The sequence below is a fragment of the Pseudorca crassidens genome, chromosome 8 (assembly GCF_039906515.1).
Source record: "Pseudorca crassidens isolate mPseCra1 chromosome 8, mPseCra1.hap1, whole genome shotgun sequence".
Classification (NCBI taxonomy): Eukaryota; Metazoa; Chordata; class Mammalia; order Artiodactyla; family Delphinidae; genus Pseudorca; species Pseudorca crassidens.
Window position 1 is genome coordinate 94,985,157 of NC_090303.1, and position 22,878 is coordinate 95,008,034.

General features: G+C 42.2%; 1 protein-coding gene across 2 annotated transcripts in view; it reads left to right on the forward strand.

Moving 5' to 3' along the window:
• The window catches only part of MGAM (maltase-glucoamylase), a 139,518-nt gene that overhangs the window by 109,966 nt on the left and 6,674 nt on the right, over positions 1 to 22,878 (forward strand). For both annotated transcript variants that reach the window (XM_067747213.1, XM_067747212.1), the window contains exons 30-44: positions 619 to 731; positions 1,829 to 1,954; positions 3,325 to 3,453; positions 3,702 to 3,812; positions 4,111 to 4,173; positions 8,920 to 9,054; positions 9,523 to 9,610; positions 10,437 to 10,575; positions 11,423 to 11,556; positions 11,675 to 11,709; positions 11,803 to 11,919; positions 14,969 to 15,117; positions 15,719 to 15,803; positions 16,696 to 16,752; positions 22,483 to 22,607. In XM_067747213.1, the coding sequence (XP_067603314.1) occupies positions 619 to 731; positions 1,829 to 1,954; positions 3,325 to 3,453; positions 3,702 to 3,812; positions 4,111 to 4,173; positions 8,920 to 9,054; positions 9,523 to 9,610; positions 10,437 to 10,575; positions 11,423 to 11,556; positions 11,675 to 11,709; positions 11,803 to 11,919; positions 14,969 to 15,117; positions 15,719 to 15,803; positions 16,696 to 16,752; positions 22,483 to 22,607 (1,606 nt within the window). The remainder of the gene's footprint in view (positions 1 to 618; positions 732 to 1,828; positions 1,955 to 3,324; positions 3,454 to 3,701; positions 3,813 to 4,110; positions 4,174 to 8,919; positions 9,055 to 9,522; positions 9,611 to 10,436; positions 10,576 to 11,422; positions 11,557 to 11,674; positions 11,710 to 11,802; positions 11,920 to 14,968; positions 15,118 to 15,718; positions 15,804 to 16,695; positions 16,753 to 22,482; positions 22,608 to 22,878) is intronic.

Sequence of the window (22,878 nt, forward strand, 5' to 3'; positions counted from 1 at the left end):
GTATCCTGGAGGTCAGCCAGTGGGAGCCACTAATATAATTTGAATTAGTGATGAAGCTGGGGGTCAGAGCACTCACTCTGGGGGTACGAGGGTGTAAAGAAAATGTGTGTGGTATGTTGGAAAGGGGGTGGAAAATCAGGAAGTGGGGTTAGAAAGCATGCTTGTGAAAACTGGTGAAATCTGAATATGGCCTCTACCTGAGTTAATAGTATTATATCAACATCAGTTTCCTGGTTTTGACAATGTACAATGGTTATGTAAGAAGTTATCATTGGGGGAAGCTGGGTGAATTGTCCAAGAGAACTCTTAGTACTATTTTTGCAACTTCTTGTAAGTTTTAAACTATTCTGAAATAAAAATGTTAATAACAATTTTAAAAGAACAGAAAGACAAAACATATAATAAGGTAATAAGTGCATGAAAGGGAAGAAAATCCAGGCACAGATTACCCTGCAGACCTTCACTTAACTTTTTAAATTCTGTGTAGGTATAGTACAAAATACCTTCTCTCAGTACTCTACAATAAGGAGGCATAGGAAGAGGGAGAATGTATGAATTTCAGGGGTAATTTCTCACTTGAAGGTTTCCATATTGATTGGTATTTTCCTACATTTCCAGATGTGACATTCCAGCCCTTGCCTGCCGTGACATACCGCACCACAGGAGGAATTCTGGACTTCTGTGTCTTCTTGGGGCCAACGCCAGAGCTGGTCACTCAGCAGTACACTGAGGTAGGAGGGAATTCAACTGGTTACCAAGTATTTATACAGCACATTCTGTAGTTCTTAGATGATAACTAGAATTGTTGGTCTTTCTGGGAGACAGGTAGGCTATAGAATAAGGAACAATAAATACATCCCGATAACCGTTATATTCGTAGCCTCTCAGAGCATTGCAGACTAGCAGAAGTATCAAAAGTAGTGGTGCCACTGGTGGTAGTTGGCAGTGAAAGTGGTAATAGTGGTGATGATGGTGATGGTGGTGATGATGGTGGTGGCAGTGAGGGTGGTGGCAGTGACAGTGGTAGTAGTGGCGATGGAGGTAATGGTGGTGGTGGTGGTGATGGTGGTGGCAGTGAGGGTGGTGATTGTGGTGAGGGTTGTGGTGGTGGTGATGATGGCGATGGTAGTAATGGTGGTGGTGGCAGTGAGGGTGGTGGCAGTGAGAGTGGTAATAGTGGTGATGGTGGTGATGGTGGTGGTGGTGATGATGGCGGTGATGATGGTGGTGGCAGTGAGAGTGGTGGCAGTGAGGGTGGTGATTGCGGTGATGAGGGTTGTGGTCATAGTGGTCCCAACAGTTGCTTTGGCAGCAGCAACAAACACAGACATAAAACTTACTATATGTCACTGATATATTACTTGTTGCATGTCAGAGCACTTTATATATGTTAACTCATTCAGTCTTCACAAAAACACTATGAAACAAATCTATTATTATCCTCAATTTACAAGTGAAGAAACAGATATAGAAGAGGCTATTTCACTTTTGCCCAGAGTCACATAGCCAGCAGAGACTGGATCGCATATGGTTACCCAGACATTTTGGTATGTTGCTTCTGAATTTCGTGTTCTTAACCAGTAAGCTGGTCTGCCACTAGGAATGAGAGCAAAATCAGGTTTTCCAAAACTCCTGGGGAGAGAGCTCAAGTCTGGCAGGAAGCTTCCTCCAAGTTATCTCAGTGGCTCTGCATCCTCTTAGTTTCTCTCTGGATTTGAATTTGTTGATTATCTAACTGGGGACACTGGAAAAATATTCTTATTACTTTGTGTACAACTTTAACCCAGATTCTTCTTCTTAAGGACTAAATTTTCTGTTTATTTTCTAGTTGATTGGTCGGCCAGTGATGGTTCCTTATTGGTCCTTGGGGTTTCAGCTGTGTCGCTATGGATACAAGAACGACGCTGAGATTGGTAGCTTGTATGATGAGATGGTGGCTGCCCAGATCCCCTATGTACGTTGTCAGTCTGTGGGGTACTGGCTCTGGGACCGCATGGCCAACCCTTGTCTCTGTATCTGGATTAGTTTGTCTGATTTTTATCAGGTTCTATAAAATTACAAAGTACTTTCTCATACAGTATCACACTCAGCCTCACCCCTACCCAGTAGTAATATAAGGGGGGGGTGTCATTGTCCCCAACTTGAAGAGTCACAGTGATTTGCCAAAGGAAGAGGGCATTGGGTCAGCCCGAGGGCTCTTTCTGCTAGATCATGCTTCCGTTTCTTTCACATGACTTCACAACATGTAGTCAAAAACATTCTTGCTCCCGTAAAAATGTTGCCCAGAGAGTAGTTTTGCTTAATTAAAAGAAATTGACCGGGTTTCCCTGGTGGCGCAGTGGTTGAGAGCTCGCCTGCCGATGCAGGGGATGCGGGTTCGTGCCCCGGTCTGGGAAGATCCCACGTGCCACGGAGCGGCTGGGCCCGTGAGCCATGGCTGCTGAGCCTGTGCGTCCGGAGCCTGTGCTCCGCAATGGGAGAGGCCACAACAGTGAGAGGCCTGCGTACCGGAAAAAAAAAAAGAAAGAAATTGGCCCAAATTCAGTCAGACCACTGTGTGTGTAGCTACAACCTCAGTTCCAACGCTTTGCTGGCACTGCAGCCCAGTGTTCCCACAGCTTTGAGCTAATTCCTGGTTGAATGTAGGGATCTTGGGACTGGTTTCCAGAGGAAATAATTATGGAAACAAACTCCACCTTCACTTGAAGATGAGAGGGGTCCACTAATCAGAGAATTGGTCCCATAAACCATTTACATACTTAATTTTATTCTGTTGATTTTTCTATTGTTTATGATTGTTCCTACTAACGGAAAGTATAGCATGCAATATTTTATTCTTAATAAGAAAGCTGTGTCTGATAACCCCCAGGATTAGTGATTCCAAAGCAGTTACAGTGGCTTTTGTTTGTTTTGTTTTAATGGGCTTACTATCCACGTTGTATTAGTACCGGGTAGTTTACATTATGTTATTTTTTCTGAGTATGAGCCACTGATACCAGGGGCAGCCTCTGGGGATGGGGTGGTGGCCACAGTCGCTCCTTATAATGGCCCTTCACAAAGCACTTTCATCTGCTGCTTTCATTTATCTCCACAGCCTTGCCAGTTCGGCATTATCATCCTATTTTTTGCAAATTTAGTTTTTTTCTATTTTACGACTCAAAATTTGAAAATTAGGTGAATTTTCCAGAACCTAATACCTAACAAATAACAGAGGTGGGATTTGAAAGAATCAAAAAGATGCCGACTGAAATTTACCATTGGTTAGTGGAGCGTTGTTCTCACGTAGAACCTGGGCTTTTGCAAGTTTCCTTTGTCCTCCTCCAGGACGTGCAGTACGCGGACATCGACTACATGGAGCGGCAGCTGGACTTCACCCTCAGCCCCGAGTTTGAGGGGCTTCCAGCTCTGATTACTCGAATGAAGGCCGACGGGATGCGGGTCATCCTCATTCTGGTGAGTCCCTGTGTGAATGGGCAGAGTCTGTTTGGAAGAGTGAATGGGATTTGGTGCAGAAAGCTTTATACTTGTGTTTTCTTCCATGCTATGAATAGAGGAGTTGAGGTTCAGTAAGAAAAGTGTATTTCCCTGGATTCACAGAAGCTCTACAGCTCAGGTGGAAGCTGATGCCTCCGCTTTTGAAGAGTTCTCCATTTTTCTACCCTGGCTTTGGTTTTCTCACCTGACCTGTGCTTTGATTTCAGGACCCAGCCATTTCTGGCAACGAGACAAAGCCCTATCCCCCTTTCACGCGGGGTGTGGAGGACGATGTCTTCATCAAAGATCCGAATGATGGAAGCATTGTTTGGGGAAAGGTATGCTCTGAGCAATGAGCCACTAATCCCCACACTGTTACTGTGTTTGTACATTTTTTTTTTTTCTTTTCTGTTTGGACTCTGAGGTCAGAAGTTGTCATTTTCTCCATCAGTATTTGTCACCACTGTTAAGGAATTTTAAAGGAATGTTTGTGCATTGTGAGACCCACTTTTCTTTAGATCAACCCTACAAGAAAATCAAATTATCACCTCTAGGACATGGTTTATAGTTTCTTAGGAAATGCTAAATAAGAGAGATTATCTAGTGCATTGCTTTTAAACATTTTTCTCTTCACAGGTCTGGCCTGATTTTCCTGATATTGTTATCAACAGTTCTCTAGACTGGGAAAGTCAAGTGGAGGTAAAGGGCCTGTATGGATGTTGGGTGAAATCAGTGTTGCCAGGAAGGTGCAGCCATACTTAGGATACTGGACATCCCCATGGCATGGGCATGGGCGCGAGATGAGGAAACTTACGTAGGGAACATGTCCTGTGTGTCTGTCTGTGTGCCAGTCACTTTACATGCAATATTTTACCCCAGTTGGGAGGTAGATATTATTATACTTTGCATAACTAAGACTCAGAGAGCTTAAATTACTTCTGTCCATGCTTTTAGGTGACAGAGTGGTGATTTCCAATCCAAGGCTTTCAGATTGCAAACATCCATGAAATTTCCGCTGAATGATACCTCGAAGAAACAGTGCCTTTTGCCTGAATTAGTGTATTTATTGTTGTTTTCATTATTGTTGTTTTTGCCTTGCGTATCCCTTTTAAACAGTCTCCCACGCCTGTCTTCAGTGATTGGGTAATTTTCTCTATACCTCTTTTTTTTCATGGACAGGCTTTTCGATCTTCTCTCTTATAAATCCCCCCATCTTTCCTTGGGTTTCCCAACTTTGATCTTATCTCCCAGTTTCCAGCCATATGTTAAAACTTTCAGTCTCCTGGAAACAGGTTCTTACTTGTAATGGATCTCAGGTGAGGTTCCAAGGGAGAGAACCTAGCTTGCTGTAATCTCTGTTGCTTCTCACAGAAGATCACTTGAAGTTTCATGGTCCAGGCAGCCCACATGGACATAGGAATCTGCCAGAGAAGTTCAGGGTCATGGGCTCCTTGACTTTATTTATTTAGTTTTTACTATTTTCCACCAGCTTAATGGCATATAATTGACAAATAAAATTGTATATATGTAAAGTGTACAATGTGATAATTTGATATACATATATATCATGAAATGATTATGAGAATCAGGTTAAGTAACGCATCCATCATTTCACCTCGTTGCCATTTGTGTACTGTGTGGTGAGAATGTTTAAGATCTACTCTCTTAGCAACTTTTAAGTATACGATACAGTGTTATTAACGACAATCACCATGTTGTACATTAGGCTCCGAAATGTATTCATCTTATAAATGAAGGCTTGCCACCTTTGACCAGCATCTCCTCATTTCCTCCACCCCCTGACACCCGGTAATCACCACTCTACTCTCTGTTTCTGTGAGTTCAACTTTTTTTTCAGATTCCACATATAAGTGAGATCATACAGAATTTGTCTTTCTCTGTCTGGCTTATTTCACTCAGAATAATGCCTTCTAGGTTTATCCATTTTGTTGCAAATGGCAGGTTTTCCTTCTTTCTCATAGCTGAATAATATTCCATTGTATGTATAGACACCACACGTTCTTTATCCATTCATCTGTGAACAGACACTTAGATTACTTCAACATCTTGGCTATTGTGAATAAATGCTGCGGTGAACATGGGAGTACAGATATCTCTTCAAGATGCTGATTTTGCTTCCTTCAGGATATATACCCAGAAGTAGAATTGCTGGATCATACAGTAGTTCTATTTTTAATTTTTTGAGGGAATGCCATACTATTGGGTTGACCAAAAAGTTTGTTCTGGTTTTTTCATAACATCTTATGGAAAAACCCTAACGAAGTTTTTGCTAACCCAGTATTTTCTGTAGTGGCTATACCAATTTATATTCCCCCCAGCAGTGCACAAGGGTTCCCTTTTCTTCACATCCTTGCCAACACTTGTTATCTCTCATCTTTTTCATAAAAGCTGTCCTGACAGATTATGATTGTGGTTTTGATTTGCATTTCCTTGATGATTAGTGTTGCTGAGAACCTTTTCATGTACCTGTTGGCCATTTGTATGCCTGCTTTGGAAATATGTCTGTTCAGGTCCTTTGTCCATTTTTTTTTTTTTTTTTTTTGCGGTACGCGGGCCTCTCACTGTTGTGGCCCCTCCCGTTGCGGAGCGCAGGCTCCAGACGCGCAGGCTCAGCGGCCATGGCTCACGGGCCCAGCTGCTCTGCGGCATGTGGGATCTTCCCGGACCGGGGCACGAACCCGTGTCCCCTGCATCGGCAGGCGGACTCTCAACCACTGCGCCACCAGGGAAGCCCCTCCTTTGTCCATTTTTAAATCAATATATTTGTGGGTTGTTTTTTGTTTTTTTTGCTATTGAGTTGTATAAGCTTATATACTTCCGATATTAACTCATCAGGTATTTGATTTACAAATATTTTCTCCCATTCTGTAAGTTGCCTTTTCATTTTGTTGATTGTTTCCTTAACTGTGGAGAAGCTTTTTAGTTTGATGTAATCCCACTTGTTTATTTTTGCTTTTGTTGCTTGTGCTTTTGGTGTCAAATCCAAAAAAATCATTGCCAAGACCAATGTCAAGGAGCTTTTTCCTGTGTTTTCTTCTAGGAGTTTTATGGCTTCAGGTTTTCCATTTAAGTCTTTAATTCATTTTGAATTAATTTTTGTGAGCAGTGTAAGATAGGAGTCCAGTTTCATTCTTTTGCATGTGGATATCCATGTTTTTCTTTTTTCTTAGATTCATCCCACCCCCACCCCCCTGCTGCTTTCCCCCCTTGGTGTCCATACGTTTGTTCTCTACATATCCACGTTTTTCTAACACTGTTAACAGAAGACTGTCCTTTCCCCATTTGTGTTCTTGGCACCCTTGTCAAAGATTGATTGACTGCACATGTGTGGATTCATTTCTGGGCTTTCTGTTCTGTTCCACTGGTCTATGTGTCTGTTTTTATGGCAGTACCATGACTTTTAAATCAGTATGCTGGGGAGAGGGCCACTCAGCAATCAAGAAGTTGGCTACCACTGTGTGAGCCCTACAGTGCATCGGCCATTAGAGGCAATACTGCCACCTTGAGGGCATTTGGAAATCTGTGGGACGGTTTTTGATTATTGCAAGGGGAGCACCAAGTGACATTTTGTAGGCAGTGACCAGGGATGCCCAATTGCAGGGGATTTTCCACCAAGAATTCTCCTGCCCTAAATGCCAATTGTGCCCCTGATGAGAAATACTTCATTAGGGGGTCGCAATGTTTGTTAGGTAGCACATAAGATATTCTCAATAGATAGAATGATTTTAACTATTTATATTAATAAGACCCACTTGATGAGATTAGTGGGCCTGAGGCCACTGGATCTGAAGCTTAGATGTTTAATACAGTAAGCCTGGCATGGAGCCTAGGAATTGCATCTTGGTATTACACAATGGGTTGTGGTAAGTAATCCTGGGACCAGACATGCAAGTGGGTACATCATGAATTGAGGACTAGGGAAAGTGAGGACAGAAGCAATGAGGCAAAAGTGGAATGCAGACAGGAGTGAGGCAGAGCCAGTACCTTGGAGAACAGCAGAACATTTTTAATTTCATGGGTAAGGGTCAGAGCACCTTTTAGTGGGGTTAATAAATCATAGTCAAGTTTCTCACTTGTATCTCATTTGGGATTCAGTTATCACTTGGACACGGCTGGTATTGACTCTGTTTATTCCAATTCTCCACTTCCCTCCTCTACCCCATGTTTCTAACCCTGCCTGAGCTGGAGCTCTCTGTTTCTGGTGAAAGGTTCTATTTTGTTGGGTCCATGTTTCTACCTCCATTTTCTAACAAAAAGGCAACCTTGGCATGCCTCCCTTTCACGAGATGCTCAGTGGTGTGGCTCACTACCTCAGAAGTTCTCTGTGAGCTGGATCCCTGTACACTAATCCATTTCTGGTTTTTTCTTTGTGTTCTTTTTGGCCTTTTTTCTAGACATTTGGATTCCACTTGCCTTTTGCCTATCATGTTTAGGTACTGGAGGTGCCCTAGACCAAGTCCTTTTTCTGTTGTTTCCTCCCCACCCACACTTTTGCCACCAGCATTATTTAGCTTTTTAACTCTTGAAATGTACTGATGAACACAGAGGAACCAATTTCCTGAGACATACAGAGGACCATAAAGCTCTATAACAAGCATCGTAGCTATATAGAAATGTAAGAATATTTGCTGTTGCTAAGTGGTGTGAATTTACAATTATGCTCTAAACATTTATCTTATGTCAGCTACTAAGCTAAGCATGGTTGGGGAATACGAAGATCAACAAGGACCTTGCTCTCAAAGGGGCTATAGTTCAGGAGTTATACCTTGGGTCCATTTTCCAGGTTAAAATAAAGACAGTTTTTATTATTTGAAGAAGATAAGAGAAAGGGGAGTTGAAACTTCCTCTTTAAGTCCTCCCAATTTAGTTGACACAAAACTGCACTTTTCAAGTGATTCTGAAACCATAGAAAACCCAGATACATATTAGTTAGATAGTCTTATGTAATAAAATGCAGTCTTACCTCTCACCCTTTTTTCCTACTGGGAATGAGATAGGAGAGGATCAGCTGGATGTTTCTTTACAACCTGTTGACAATGCATCTGCTGTCTGCCCCTTTCAAGCTGCAGTCTCCCTGGCTCATGCTTTGTCATTGAGGAGTGCTCAGGACAGAAGTTGAGGGGTGGGTATCTAACGATGGAAAAAGTGAGTTTGGGGTGTTGATGGCTACCATTCATGTTGATACAAAGAGGAAAACAGTCCGTGGGTGCTTTCCAAATGATAAGAAGGTGTCTCATTTGTGCTCATTTCTGTTCTTTGAGCTCATTGTATTTCAAATAAGCTAAGAACATTACTTAAGCTCATAACTTTGGATTAACTATCACCACACAGTATAGGCTTTGCATGAGTTAAGCTTTTAGGAAATGCCTGTTTTCTGTCTAATATATTTGTTCGGGACAAATAAATTGTATTTACTTTTTACAGCAATACCGAGCTTATGTGGCCTTCCCAGACTTTTTCCGTAATTCAACCATCACATGGTGGAAAAGGGAGTTGAGAGAAATGTACACCAATCCACGGGACCCAGAGAAGAGCTTGAAGTTTGATGGCATATGGATTGTAAGTGTGTGTGTTTGTGTCTGTGTACATGGGGATAGGTGTATTTCTATCTCTGTGTGCCTAAGCATATGTACTACTGACCTTTAATCAAAAGGGGTAATCGTCATCCAAGAAAGACTTTGGACATATCAGACTGCAGTTCCTCCAATCTGGAGTGGACCATTCTGATACTCCTCATACCTTGTACCTTGTCTGAAGTTCTTGCTGTAGAATTCCAAGCTGATTACCAGGAATTCCTTGGAACTGAGCCTGCCTCACACCCTGAGTGAGAATTTTTTTTCAAATCCACCAGCCAGTCATTCTGTAGGGCTTAACTGATCTTTCTCAAGCTGGATTTGATGAATCTCCCTGGGCTGGTATCTGTGGAATTACTGGATGGTGAACAATTATTCTCTGCTTCCTTGTCTCTGAGTTAACAGTATATAATTCTTTTTAAAAGTAAAGTATTCCTGTGTTGGACATTTCTAGGATATGAATGAACCGGCAAACTTCGTGAGTGGGGCAGTCCCTCCAGGCTGCAAGGATGCCTGTCTGAACCACCCTCCCTACATGCCATGTAAGGACCCTTGGCCTCCTCTACTGGCAGTGCCATGGCTGCAGGGAATGAGCTGCAAGAGTCCAGCAGCCAGACATTTATCCTGATGTTCAGGGACATCCTGACTGACACTCTGGTTTTGGGGGGACCAAAGACAAACACACTCCAAGAGCTTTACCCAGTTGGGTGTGGGCAAGTTATTGGCCCCTTTGGGTAAGTTTCTCAAATTTTTTTCAAAAAACACTTAACTGTGGTGATGTCTCCGAAGGATCCCACAGCTAGGTGTCTTACTTCTTCAGGCTCATGTTAATCCCTCCACAGGAATTTATTGTGTCACCAGTGGGTGGAAAGTAATGGCCTCACCTTATCATGGAGTCAATGACTTTGGCGTTGTATTTGTGTTCATATCTTGGCTCCGGAAATTATACTCTCTATGAGTTGTGTGACCTTTAGCAGATTACTTGCTATTTTCTAATCTCAGTTTTTTAAACTGTTAAAGGAAGATAATGATATCTTCTCCATAGAACTATGATAAGAATGACATAAAATAACATACATGTTAAAAGCCTAGGTTGGAGCCTGTCACTCAGTAAGTGTTTGACAACTGCCTTCTTCCCCATGCCCCTGCTTTCTCCCGGGGAACCCTCCGGGGCCCTGGATGTTGAAAACACCTGCGAGTGCCATTGTAGCTCAGAGCCGTGCATGTTTCCATGCCCCTGGGGAGGAGAGGGACCCATGCAGGGGTCAAGTTAGTCTTATGATCCAGAGTCTGATCCCATGAGGAGAGGTCCAGGATAAACAGGATCAGGCAGGGGTGGATTTCACATCACCAGATCTTTCTCCTCAGATTTGGAGTCCAGGGACAGGGGCCTGAGCAGCAAGACCCTGTGCATGGAGAGCCAGCAGCTCCTGCCTGACGGCTCCCCGGTGCGGCACTACGACGTGCACAGCCTGTACGGGTGGGCCCAGACCAGACCCACGTACGAGTGAGTCATCAACTGCCTTCTCCAGTCAGGCCAGCCTGCAGGGACAGCCAGGGACTGATGAAGCTGCACTGCTCGTCCTTTCATTCCCTCTTCCAAGAGTTAAGAAGACTTTAATTATAGCTCTGTCGCAATTCTCATTTATTAAAGACTCATGAGCATGGAGCCAGACCCTGTGATCCTAGTTAGCAGGACAGATTTAAATAAGGTGTGGTCCTTATTTAAGTAAGAGACTAATAGTCCTAGTGGAGGAAATACACGTGGAGACATAAGACATCACGCAGTGTGGATGATGCTATAATAACTTTACTTATTGTAAGGGAACACAGAGGACTGGATACCTCTTTCCTTTTTTTCAAAAGTGACTCATCTCTATTAGAATTTATTTTTGTCACTCTTGTTGGGTAGCCAACTGGTGTTCTACTTAATTATCACTGTCCCATTTTGTATGCTCATTCCGTGCTTAATAAGAAGTATCCTAAGGAAAGCCTTATAAAGGAATTCATCTTCTTCTTTCCCAAATATATAAAACTAAGTATTGAGTAAATAAATCGCAAAATTTAGTGATTACCTATTATTTTTAGGTGATCTGGTGAGTTTATTACATTGTGAAGTTTTTTTTATATGAAACACTATAAAACACAATGTAAAGACACAACTTTTAATATTATCACCATCATATGGAGTCAGTCAGTGAGGAACCTCATGGCTTAGATTTCCATATTCCCTTCTGTGACACAGGAGATATTTTGTCACCATGCCCTAGGCTCAGGAGCTCTGGGAGGAGAAGGTTTGTGGCCTTTCCTCACCTGCTGTGCCCTAAATCACCCCCTTGTTCCCCTCCGAGCAGAGCTGTGCAGGAGGTGACGGGACAGCGAGGGATCGTCATCACTCGCTCCACTTTTCCTTCTTCTGGCCACTGGGGAGGACACTGGCTGGGTGACAACACGGCCGCGTGGGACCAGCTGAGGAAATCTATCATTGGTGTGTGGGCTGCTGGGAGAGGAGAGGAGTTGGGGTCTTCGATCAAGGCTTCTCCAAGGAGGGAAGAGGAGGCAGGTCATGAGTGCCTTGTCTGACGCAGCTGTGGTTCTCGTTGCAGGCATGATGGAGTTTAGCCTCTTCGGCATATCCTTTGTAAGTGTCCTTTGGATTACTCCTAATCACCAAGCAGATGGTGATATCTTTCAGAAATCATTAACGGGCCCATTTTATTCTACCCTGTTTCAGACAGGAGCAGATATTTGTGGATTCTTTCAAGATGCTGAATATGAAATGTGTGTTCGCTGGATGCAGCTGGGGGCCTTTTACCCCTTCTCAAGGAACCACAACAGCATTGGGGCCAGGGTAGGACATTGAGCTCAGAGCTCAAAAGTTCTGTGTCACCAGGAACACAGACTCCCTTTTTGAACTACAAGTAATGTAGTCTATATTCCCCAAAGACATCTTCAAAACTGTTAAACCCTCATGTTTCTTTTTTTAAATTTGATATACTTGTATATTGTGAAATGATTATCACAGTAGGGTCAGTTAACACTTCCATCATGCCACATAATTACCATTTCTTTTTTGTTGTGAGAACATTTAATATCTACGCTCTTAGCAACTTTCAAGTGTATAATACAGTATTGTTAACTATGGACACCATGCTATACATTATATCGCCAGAAATATTTAATTTATAACAAGAAGTTTTTACTCTTTGACCAACATCTCCCCATTTCTCTCACCTCCCAGCCCCTGATAACTACCATTCCAAGTCCTAAGAGGGAAGTTTATAGAAAAAGGAAAGATATCAAATAAGCAGCCTAACTTTACACCTCAAGGAGCTAGCAAAAGAAAAACAAACTAAGCCCAAAGTTAGCAGAAGAATGGAAATAACAAAGATCAGAGCAGAAATAAATAAAATAGAGACCAGAAAATAGATCAATGAAACTAAGAGCTGGTTCTTTGAAAAGATAAAAAAAATTGACAGCCCTTTAGCTAGATTTCTTAAGACAAAAACAGAGGAAGCTCAAATATAAATAAAATTGTAAATGAAAAAGGAGACATTATAACTGATACCACAGAAATATAAAAGATCATAAGAGACTACTATGAACAATTATATACTGACAAATTGGACAACCTGGTTGAAATGGATAAATTTCTAGAAACATGAACCTACCAAGACTGAATTATGAAGAGCTAGAAAATCTGAACAGACCAGTAATGAGTAAGGAGATCAGTAATCAAAAATCTCCCAACAAAAAAGAGCCCAGGACCAGATGGTTTCCCTGGTGAAGTCTGTAAAACATTTTAAAAAGAATTAATGCCAATACTTCTCACCTCCAAAAAATTAAAGGTTTGGGAACACTGCCAAACTAATTTTACAAGAACAGCATTACCCTGATACATAAGCAGATAAGGACACTACAAGAAAAGAAAAAGAGGCCAATATACTACAAGGAAAGAAAAACAGGCCAATAACCCTGATGAATATAGTTCTAAAAAGTTTTAACAGAATATTAGTACAATGAATTTGACAGCACACTGAAAGAACGATGCATCATGATCAAGTGGGGTTTAACCATGGGATGCAAGGATGGTTCAATATATGCAAATCATGTGATATACCACATTAATAGAATAAAAGATAAAAGTCATATGATCATCTTAATAGGTGCAGGGAAAAAAAAAGACTTGACAAATACAACATCCTTTCATGATTAAAAACTCTGAACAAATTGAGTATAGAAGGAATGTACCTCAACATAATAAAGGCCGTATATGACAAGCTCACAGCTAATATTATACTCAACAGTGAAAAGTTGAAAGCTTTTTCTCTTAAGATCAGGACAAAGACAAGGGTTCCCACTCTCACTACTCCTATTCAACATAGTACTGGAAGTCCTAGTCAGAGCCATCAGATGAGGAAAAAAAAAGCATTCAAATCAGAAGGGAAGAAGTAAAATGGTCTCTGTTTACAGTTTATATGATCTTATATACAGAAAATCCTAAAGATGTCACAAAAAAACTATTAGAAACTAATCAGTGAATTCAGTGAAGTTGCACAATATAAAATCAACATACAGAAATCAATTGCCTTTCTATACACTAACAGTGAAATATCTGAAAAAGGAATAAAGAAAACAATCCCATTCACAATAGCATCAGAACACAATAAAGTACTTAGCAATAAACTTAACCAAGAAGGTGAAAAATCTGTACACTGAAAACTGTAAGACATTGATGAAAGAGACAAGTGGAAAAATATTTTGTGTTCATGGAACAGAAGAATTAACATTGTTAAAATGTCCATACTAAAACCATGTATGAAGTCAATGTAATTCCAATCAAAATTCTAATATAATTTTTCACGGAAATAGAAAAAAAATCCTAAAAGTTGTATGGAATTGCAAAAGACCACAGACAGCTAAAGCAGTCCTGAGAAAGAACAAAGCTAGAGGCATCAGGCCTCCTGATTTCAAACTATATTACAAAGCTATAATAATCAAAACTACATGGTCTAGTAATCAAAACAGTATGATATTGGCATAAAAAAATAGACTAATAGACCGATGGAACAGAATCAGAGCCCAGAAATAAACCTTTGCATGTACTGTCAACTAATATTTGACAAGAGAGCCAAAAATACTCTGTGGAGAAAACATAGTCTCTTTAATGCATGATGTTGGTAAAACTAGATAATCACAGGCACACTCACAAAAATAACTCAAATCTTACCACACTCACAAAAAATTAACTCAAAATGGATTAAGACCTGAAACCATAAAACTCCTAGAAGAAAACATAGGGAAAAATCTACATGACATTGCTCTTGGCAATTTTTTTTTTTGATATGACACCAAAAGCACAAAGAACAGAAGCAAAATTTAAAAAGTGGGACTACATCACACTAAAAAACTTCTGCATGGAATCAACAAAATGAAAAGACAACCCACAGATTGGGAGAAAATACTTGCAAACTATGTATCTGATAAAGGGTTAATATCTAAAATATATAAGGCACTCATACAACTCAATAGCAAAAAAAAAAAAAAATCTGATTTAAAAATGGGCAGAGGAACTGAATAGACATTTTTCCAAAGAAGATATACAAATAGCCAACAAGTACATGAAAAAATCCTCATGTTTCAATGAATCAGTATTCTTTCAGTTTGGGCACTGTACCAAATATATACCCCATCCCCCATTTCTTATGGGGAATTTTTTCAGCTGTCCTGGGAAAGCTTCAGTGACCTCTTTTGGTCTATTAAAAATATTCTTTGAGTCTCATCTATAGTCATCGTTGGTTTAGCTTTGTTTGATCTTCATTTGGAATAAATGTTCAGTTATCTCCTTACGTCCCCCAGGTCCCCTAAGTTGAGCCCTGAACACTTTTTTTTCTCCTTAGAGGCAAGACCCTGTGTCCTGGGATTCTACCTTTGTGAATATCTCCAGAAGTGTCCTGCAGACCAGATACACCCTGTTGCCATATCTGTACACCCTGATGCACAGGGCCAACACGGAGGGCAGCACTGTCGTGCGGCCTCTTCTCCATGAGTGAGTGTATAGCGAGGATACCAAAGACTAAGTGATAATTTTATTCTATATGGTGGCAGTTGAAGAAAACAATTCTTCCAAATTAAAGGCATGACTGCCTTTGCCAAAAGCTCTCTAGGCACAGACTGTACGTTATGACTCCTTTTAGCATGGTGTCAGTCACACCTTAGATCTTTGGTAAAAGACTACTGATTTTTTTTGAAAAATTTCAAAATGATATACAGTACAACACAGAATAATTTCTTTCTAATTTGGGCCTGTAAAGACCTACGTATCCTTTATAGTAGCTCAGGTCACGAATCCAGGGGGATATCTGAGGAATGGAGACCATTCTTGTGTTAAAATGTGCTGTGGTTAAGAAACGTGTGGAGACATTGATAGGTGAGAACGTGTCTAAATCCAACCATTTCTGGGGTTTGAAGAACATGACATGTAGAAAGTGAGCATGTGTCTAATTAAGGTTGACCTAGGGGAAGAATAAAGGATGGCATAGGATGCGGCTGGATTTCCAACTTGGGTCTGAACTTGAGGAGTTTCTTCAAGGCCTCCATCTGGAGTCCTGTAGGGGTCCTAACTGTGGTACCTTGGTTTCCCTCTCCAGGTTTGTGTCAGACCAGGTGACCTGGGATGTAGACAGTCAGTTCCTTCTGGGCCCAGCCTTCCTGGTCAGCCCTGTCCTGGAGCCTGTGAGTATGCAGGCCTCTGACGAATAGAGGATCCCAGCTATGAGGCCGGTGACTAGTCGAAGAGAAGAGGCCTCATCTGATGGGGTCCTGAGATGTGGTTTCTTATTCTACCTCTGTCTCTTCCTCTCCCTCTGAGCTGAAGTTCATTACTTAGGTGTTCTGGTCCTCAGCTCCCTCATCTTTAAAATCAGTATAACGAATTCTGATTCATTGGATAATCAAGAAGGAAAAAACCCTTTGATATATTTGAAGATATAATCATTTCTTCTTTAACTGAAAGAAGGAGTATGAGTCAGGTGGGGACCGTACTATAAGGAAATCCTTGCTATCCTCTATCACCATTAAAACAAAACTTTTCAGAAGGATTGTTTGTAGCAATGTGTATACTTCTGTTGGTGGCTAGCTCTTCCCTTCCTCCAAAAGAGGTCCTCAGGCAGCCCTTTCTTTACTTCATTTATCAATGATTAGGCTTCTGATTAAAGTAACAGTTAACCGGATCTTCTCCAAAACTTACTGCACTAATCATAATTTCTGAAGTATTGGTGCGGTAAACCTACAAATTTTTTTTCTGCTCTAGACCCAGCCTCAGTTTGTCTCTTTAGAGAGGGTATGGGATAAGTCTATAAGTAAATGATGATTTTTTTTCCCCCCTTAAGTCCCGGATCCCAAAGGGTTTTACAGAAGCCACCATTTTTGGTTAGGCAGATCTCCCCAGTTTGAGAAGGGATCAGAGAAGGGAGCCTTTCCCAACACTGGTGACCTCTAGAGAGAAGAGGCCTGTGGGTCCAAGGCCACTACGTTGTTTTGACCCCTTTACTATGCAAATGGTTACTCTGCCCTAGAGAGCTGAGCCTACTGCTCATGCCTTGTTTTTTTTGTTGTTTAATTTTAGAACGCCAGAAATGTCACTGCATATTTCCCTAGAGCCCGCTGGTATGATTACTACACGGTAAGTTTTTCTGATTGTTTCTATACAACCTGGGGAAATGATAGCATGCACAGGCTTTAGAAGCTGACAGACCTCAGGTCAAATTCTGGCTCCGTAACCCACTTGTTGTGTGTCTTGGACATGTCACTTTTAACCTTGTAGCCTCATTTTTCTCACCTCCACGTGGGGAAAGACCGCTTCCCTCACAGAATTGTTCTGAAATGTGTGAAAGCAACTGCTGTAGTGCCTGGCTTTTTGTGGGTGTTCTTTATGTGTTAGTTTTTATCCTTCCTCGTACCACCACTATTCACAGTGGTGTAAAATGGCGGACACTGGTAAATGCTTGAAGTTGTGCTGGAAGCTATGGTTTTTGTTTATATTCTCCCTGCTAGACTGGAAGTTCATAAGTATTAGGAGCCTTTTCCCCTCTGTCTTTTTACATAATACCTTCTTTTATAGCATAGATGCCCAAAGAGGAGTTGTTAAATGTACTTTCCTAAGGTAAGCAAGGCCCTAGGCAGTATGTAAAATGTACACAGAGGTATAAGGCCTGACTTTTGTGAGCTGGTGTAATGCAAATGCATTTAGAAAGGGGGAGGAACGCAGCCTTCTCTGTCATATGACTTTTCTGGGCTAGTCTGAACCCCAGAGACTAAGTTGGGAAAACAGTCTTTCACAGAAGCTTCAAGCAGTGTTCTTTCTTTTTTTTTTTTAATTTTTATTGGAGTACAGTTGATTTATAATGTTGTGTTAGTTTCAGGTGTACGGCAAAGTGAGTCAGTTATACATATACATATATCCACCCTTTTTTAGATTCTTTTCCCATATAGGCCATTACAGAGTATTGAGTAGAGTTCCCTGTGCTATACAGTAGGTCCTTATTAGTTTTCTATTGCATATATAGTAGTGTATTTATGTCAATTCCAATCTTCCAATTTATCGCTCCCCTCCCTTACCCCCTGATAACCAAAAGTTTATTTTCTACATCTGTAACTCTATTTCTGTTTTGTAGATCAGTTAATTTGTAGCCTTTTTTTAGACTCCACATATAAGCGATATCATATATTTGTCTTTCTCTGTCTGACTTACTTCACTCAGTATGACAATCTCTAGGTCCATCCATGTTGCTGCAAATGGCATTATTTTGTTCTTTTTTATGATGGAGTAACATTCCACTGTATATATGTACCACATCTTCTTTATCCATTCCTCCGTTGATGGACATTTAGGTTGCTTCTGTGTCCTGGCTATTGTGAATAGTGCTGCAGTGAACATTGGGGTTCATTGATCCTTCCGAATTATGGTTTTCTTTTGTGTATGCCTAGGAGTGGGATTCCTGGTCATATGGTAGTTCTATTTTTAGTTTTTTAAGAAACCCCCATACTGTTTTCCATAGTGGCTGTACCAATTACTAGAGAAATGCAAATCAAAACTACAATGAGGTATCACCTCACACCAGTCTGAATGGCCATCATCAAAAAATCTACAAACAATAAATGCTGGAGAGGATGTGGAGAAAAGGGAGCCCTCCTACACTGTTGGTGGGAATGTAAATTGGTACAAGCAGTGTTCTTTTGCAGGGACACAGACAAGTCAGAGTTTGATTTGTTTTTAATAAGTTTATTAATTTAATTCATTTTTGACTGCATTGGGTCTTCATTGCTGCGCACAGGCTTTCCCTAGTTGTGGCGAGCGTGGGCTACTCTTCGTTGCGGTGTGTGGGCTTCGTATTGCGGTGGCTTCTCTTGTTGTGGAGCACGGGCTCTAGGTACACGGGCTTCAGTAGTTGTGGCACGCAGGCTCAGTAGTTGTGGCTCGAGGGCTCTAGAGCACAGGCTCAGTAGTTGTGGCTCACAGGTTTAGTTGCTCCATGGCATGTGGGATCTTCCCGGGCCAGGGATTGAACCTGTGTCCCCTGCATTGGCAGGTGGATTCTTTTTTTTTTTTTTTGGTACGCGGCCCTCCCACTGTTGTGGCCTCTCCCGTTGTGGAGCACAGGCTCCGGATGCGCAGGCTCAGCGGCCATAGCTCACGGGCCCAGCCGCTCCGCGGCATGTGGGATCTTCCCGGACCAGGGCACGAACCCGCGTCCCCTGCACCGGCAGGTGGACTCTCAACCACTGTGCCACCTGGGAAGCCCAGCAGGTGGATTCTTAACCACTGGAGCACCAGGGAAGTCCAGAGTTTGATTCTTGAGGAACAATCGTAGGTAGTGTCCTCCTCTCCTGACTTTTCTGAGCAGAGCAAAGCAGCAAACTAGAAATACAGCAAAAGGATAACAGCAGGAGGACAAGAGGCAGAGCGTGCTCTGGGCCCTTTCAGCCAAGCCATTTGTAGTGGGACTGGGTGAAAACCCTGCAAGGACAATGGAAGTTTTGTTCCTTTTCTTCTCTGTCTTATGGAGCCCTGAGTCCTCCCTGACACGCCCTTTTTTCCTGAGCTGGATCTGTCCTCTGGTTGGCAGTAGGTTAAGATTGCGCTGTGCTTCCCAGCGAGGACTTTCTGGGAGGGAGCAGCCAACTTCCTTTAAGTGACTGAAGCCTTTGTCCTGAGTTTGCATGTTGACTGGCTTAGTCACTAACAGGCAGTCACTCTGAGTACACTGAGGCTCCTGGGTGCAGGGCCAGGGCCAGGGTGAAGCAAGTAAGGTGCCTAGGGCACACGGTTAAGGAGGCGCTCCTTTTTAAGGCGGCCCCTGTGTTTGCAGGACGCTGAGAGTAAGTGCCTTCTTAAATGGTGCATCCTAGGCACCTGACACATCTCACTCTCGTCCCAACCTTGCCCAGGTGCAAACCACCTTACTGAGCTCTGGGTGTGGTATATACTGGAAAAGTTTCCCTATGGAGTTCACCATCTAATCTGGAGCTAATATTTGCATGTTATAAACACTAATACATATGTACATAATTATATATACCATATAAAAGAAAGTGAAGTGTGAGGGCTATCAAAGAAGAGAAAAGTTTCCTGGAATTGCTGGTTTTATACATGGCTTTTAAATAGAAAATAGCTTTTTTTTTTTTAACATCTTTATTGGAGTATAATTGCTTTACAATGGTATGTTAGTTTCTGCTTTATAACAAAGTGAATCAGTTATACATATACATATATCCCCATATCACTTCCCTCTTGTGTCTCCCTCCATCCCACCCTCCCTATCCCACCCCTCTAGGTGGTCACAAAGCACTGAGCTGATCTCCCTGTGCTATGTGGCTGCTTCCCACTAGCTATCTTATTTTACATTTGGTAGTGTATATATGTCCATGCCACTCTCTCACTTTGTCCCAGCTTACCCTTCCCCCTCCGCATATCCTCAAGTCCATTCCCTAGTAGGTCTGCGTCTTTATTCCCGTCTTGCCCCTAGGTTCTTCATGACCATTTTTGTTTGTTTGGTTTTTAGATTCCGTATATATGTGTTAGCATACGGTATTTGTTTTTCTTTTTCTGACTTACTTCACTCTGTACGACAGACTCTAGGTCCATCCACCTCACTACAAATAACTCAATTTCGTTTCTTTTTATGGCTGAGTAATATTCCATTGTATATATGTGCCACATCTTCTTTATCCATTCATCTGTTGATGGACACTGAGGTTGCTTCCATGTCCTGGCTATTGTAAATAGAGCTGCAATGAACATTGTGGTACATGACTCTTTTTGAATTATGGTTTCCGCAGGGTACATGCCCAGTAGTGGGATTGCTGGGTCGTATGGTAGTTCTATTTTTAGTTTTTGTTTGTTTGTTTGTTTGTTTTAGGTACGCGGGCCTCTCACTGTTGTGGCCTCTCCCGTTGCAGAGCACAGGCTCCGGACGCGCAGGCTCAGCGGCCGTGGCTCATGGGCCCAGCTGCTCCACGGCATGTGGGATCTTCCCAGACCGGGTCACGAACCCGTGTCCCCTGCATCGGCAGGCGGACTCTCAACCACTGTGCCACCAGGGAAGTCCCTATTTTTAGTCTTTTAAAGAACTTCCATACTGTTCTCCATAGTGGCTGTGTCAATTTAAATTCCCACCAACAGTGCAAGAGTGTTCCCTTTAAATAGAAAATAGCTTTGATTGAGTCTTTCAACTTTTTTTGTTTCTTTTTGAGACAAAACAAAACATAGGAAGCCAAATGTTGATGGAACAAGCCATTTAGAAAAATATAAAATTCTGATGTTTAATTAGAATCAAGTAGTTTTGAGTAGTTTCATCAGAGGCTATCTGGCCCACAAAGTGTAAAATATATCCTATCTGACCCTTTAAAGGTGAAATTTGTTAATCCCAATTCTAGAGCATACACAAAGTGTATGAGACCTATTTCACCATCTGGTCATGTGAAAAGGAACAAGTTAAGGAACCTACTGTATAACACAGGGAACTCTGCTTAATACTCTGTAATAACCTAAATGGGAAAAGAATTTGGAAAAGGAATAGATAAATGTATTTGTATAACTGAATCTCTTTGCTGTATACCTGAAACTAACAAAACATTATTAATTAACTATACTCCAATATAAAATAAAAATTAAAAAATCATTCGAGGGCTTCCCTGGTGGCGCAGTGGTTGAGAGTCCACCTGCCGATGCAAGGGACATGGGTTTGTGCCCCGGTCTGGGAAGATCCCACATGCCGCGGAGCGGCTGGGCCCATGAGCCATGACTGCTGAGCCTGCGCATCCGGAGCCTGTGCTCCGCAACGGGAGAGGCCACAACAGTGAGAGGCCCGTGAACCAAAAAAAAAAAAAAATCCTTCGATATAAGGAACACTGTGGAATATTAAAATATAGTGTAGAAATTTAGAGGAAGAAGAAATGCAAGTATACTGGTTAAAGGATGGAAGATATCAGAGGAATATGGACTGGAAAGGTACCCTGAAAGACAGATGGGGTGCCAAAAAATTAGCAAAGTAAAAATCCCTCCACTGGTAAAAATTCAAATATTGGAAAAGGGAAAATGGAAGGTAAAGTTCACTATTCTCCCTGTCTCCCAGTCCTTGGTCCCCCTTCTAAAGCTAACCCCCATTAACAACCTGTTATATATCTTTGCTGATAAAAATTTGTCCATCTAGTGGATGGACACCGGTCAACATCTAGAAAGCACAGAACAGTGCCCACAGCACAGGGTTATCTGGCCCAGAAGGTCCACAGTGCTGAATTCGAGAAGCCTTGCTCTAGGCTGAGAACGTGAGGGAGGACGGTTTCTTAGGAATCGAGGTTTATGGCCTGGGGTGAGAGATGCTTCTCCCTGTCACAGGCAAGATCAAGATGTGAAACATAAAGGAAGATGTAATGAGTTAAAGATAAGGATTTGTGAAGTAAGGCAGTTCACTTTAATTATTTCTGTCAAGTAGGAGTCAAAGGTGTTAGTGAGGGTGCGGTGGGGGGCAGTGGAGGGAGACGGAGGCGGAGATGGGACAAAACAAAGGGAATGTGTCTTTGGGGGAGTGAATCGGGAGCCGAACAGAAAGAAAGAAGGCTCGCTCAGCCTCCTCTAGCAGTGCTTCCTACGCAGAAACAGGATGTGGGGTAAGGGTAGGGTGAGAGGCAGCTGTGATCTCATGGGGTATGTACAGCAGAAGCCCCCAAAGACAAGAGACCCTGACATGATGCCCTGGCAGCAGCTCTCGATCCCGTAGAGCAGCTGGGCGAGCGTGGAAAAGTGTGATAACAGGTCCTGAACAGACATCAGGTTCCGAGCATGGACAAGATGTCTGGTAAATGCATCATTCGGGCAGATGTGTTCTCTCCATCACCTTCTTCTGGCCCACAGGGTGTGGACATTCAAGCCCGGGGAGAGTGGAAGACCTTGCCAGCGCCTCTTGACCACATTAATCTTCATGTCCGTGGGGGCTACATCCTGCCCTGGCAAGAGCCTGCACAGAACACCCACTTAAGGTGAGGGAGGGCGCTACATTTCTCCCTTCCACGCCAGGCAGCCCAGGTCCTGGTGAAGCCCACCAATCTGTAAACCGCACCCTCGGGCCCCAGAGCACTTTTACTAAACAGTTTTGCTTGCTTGTTTGCTTACTTGTTTGCATTTTAACCTTTTTTTGGATTCTGTACTCTGAACAATTCTTAATTAACAGCTATTTTAGATCTAAGTGGGTGTGCTATTAGGTCTCATTAGTGACATTTGAGGTGGAAGTCAAACAGGAGAGCAACCATG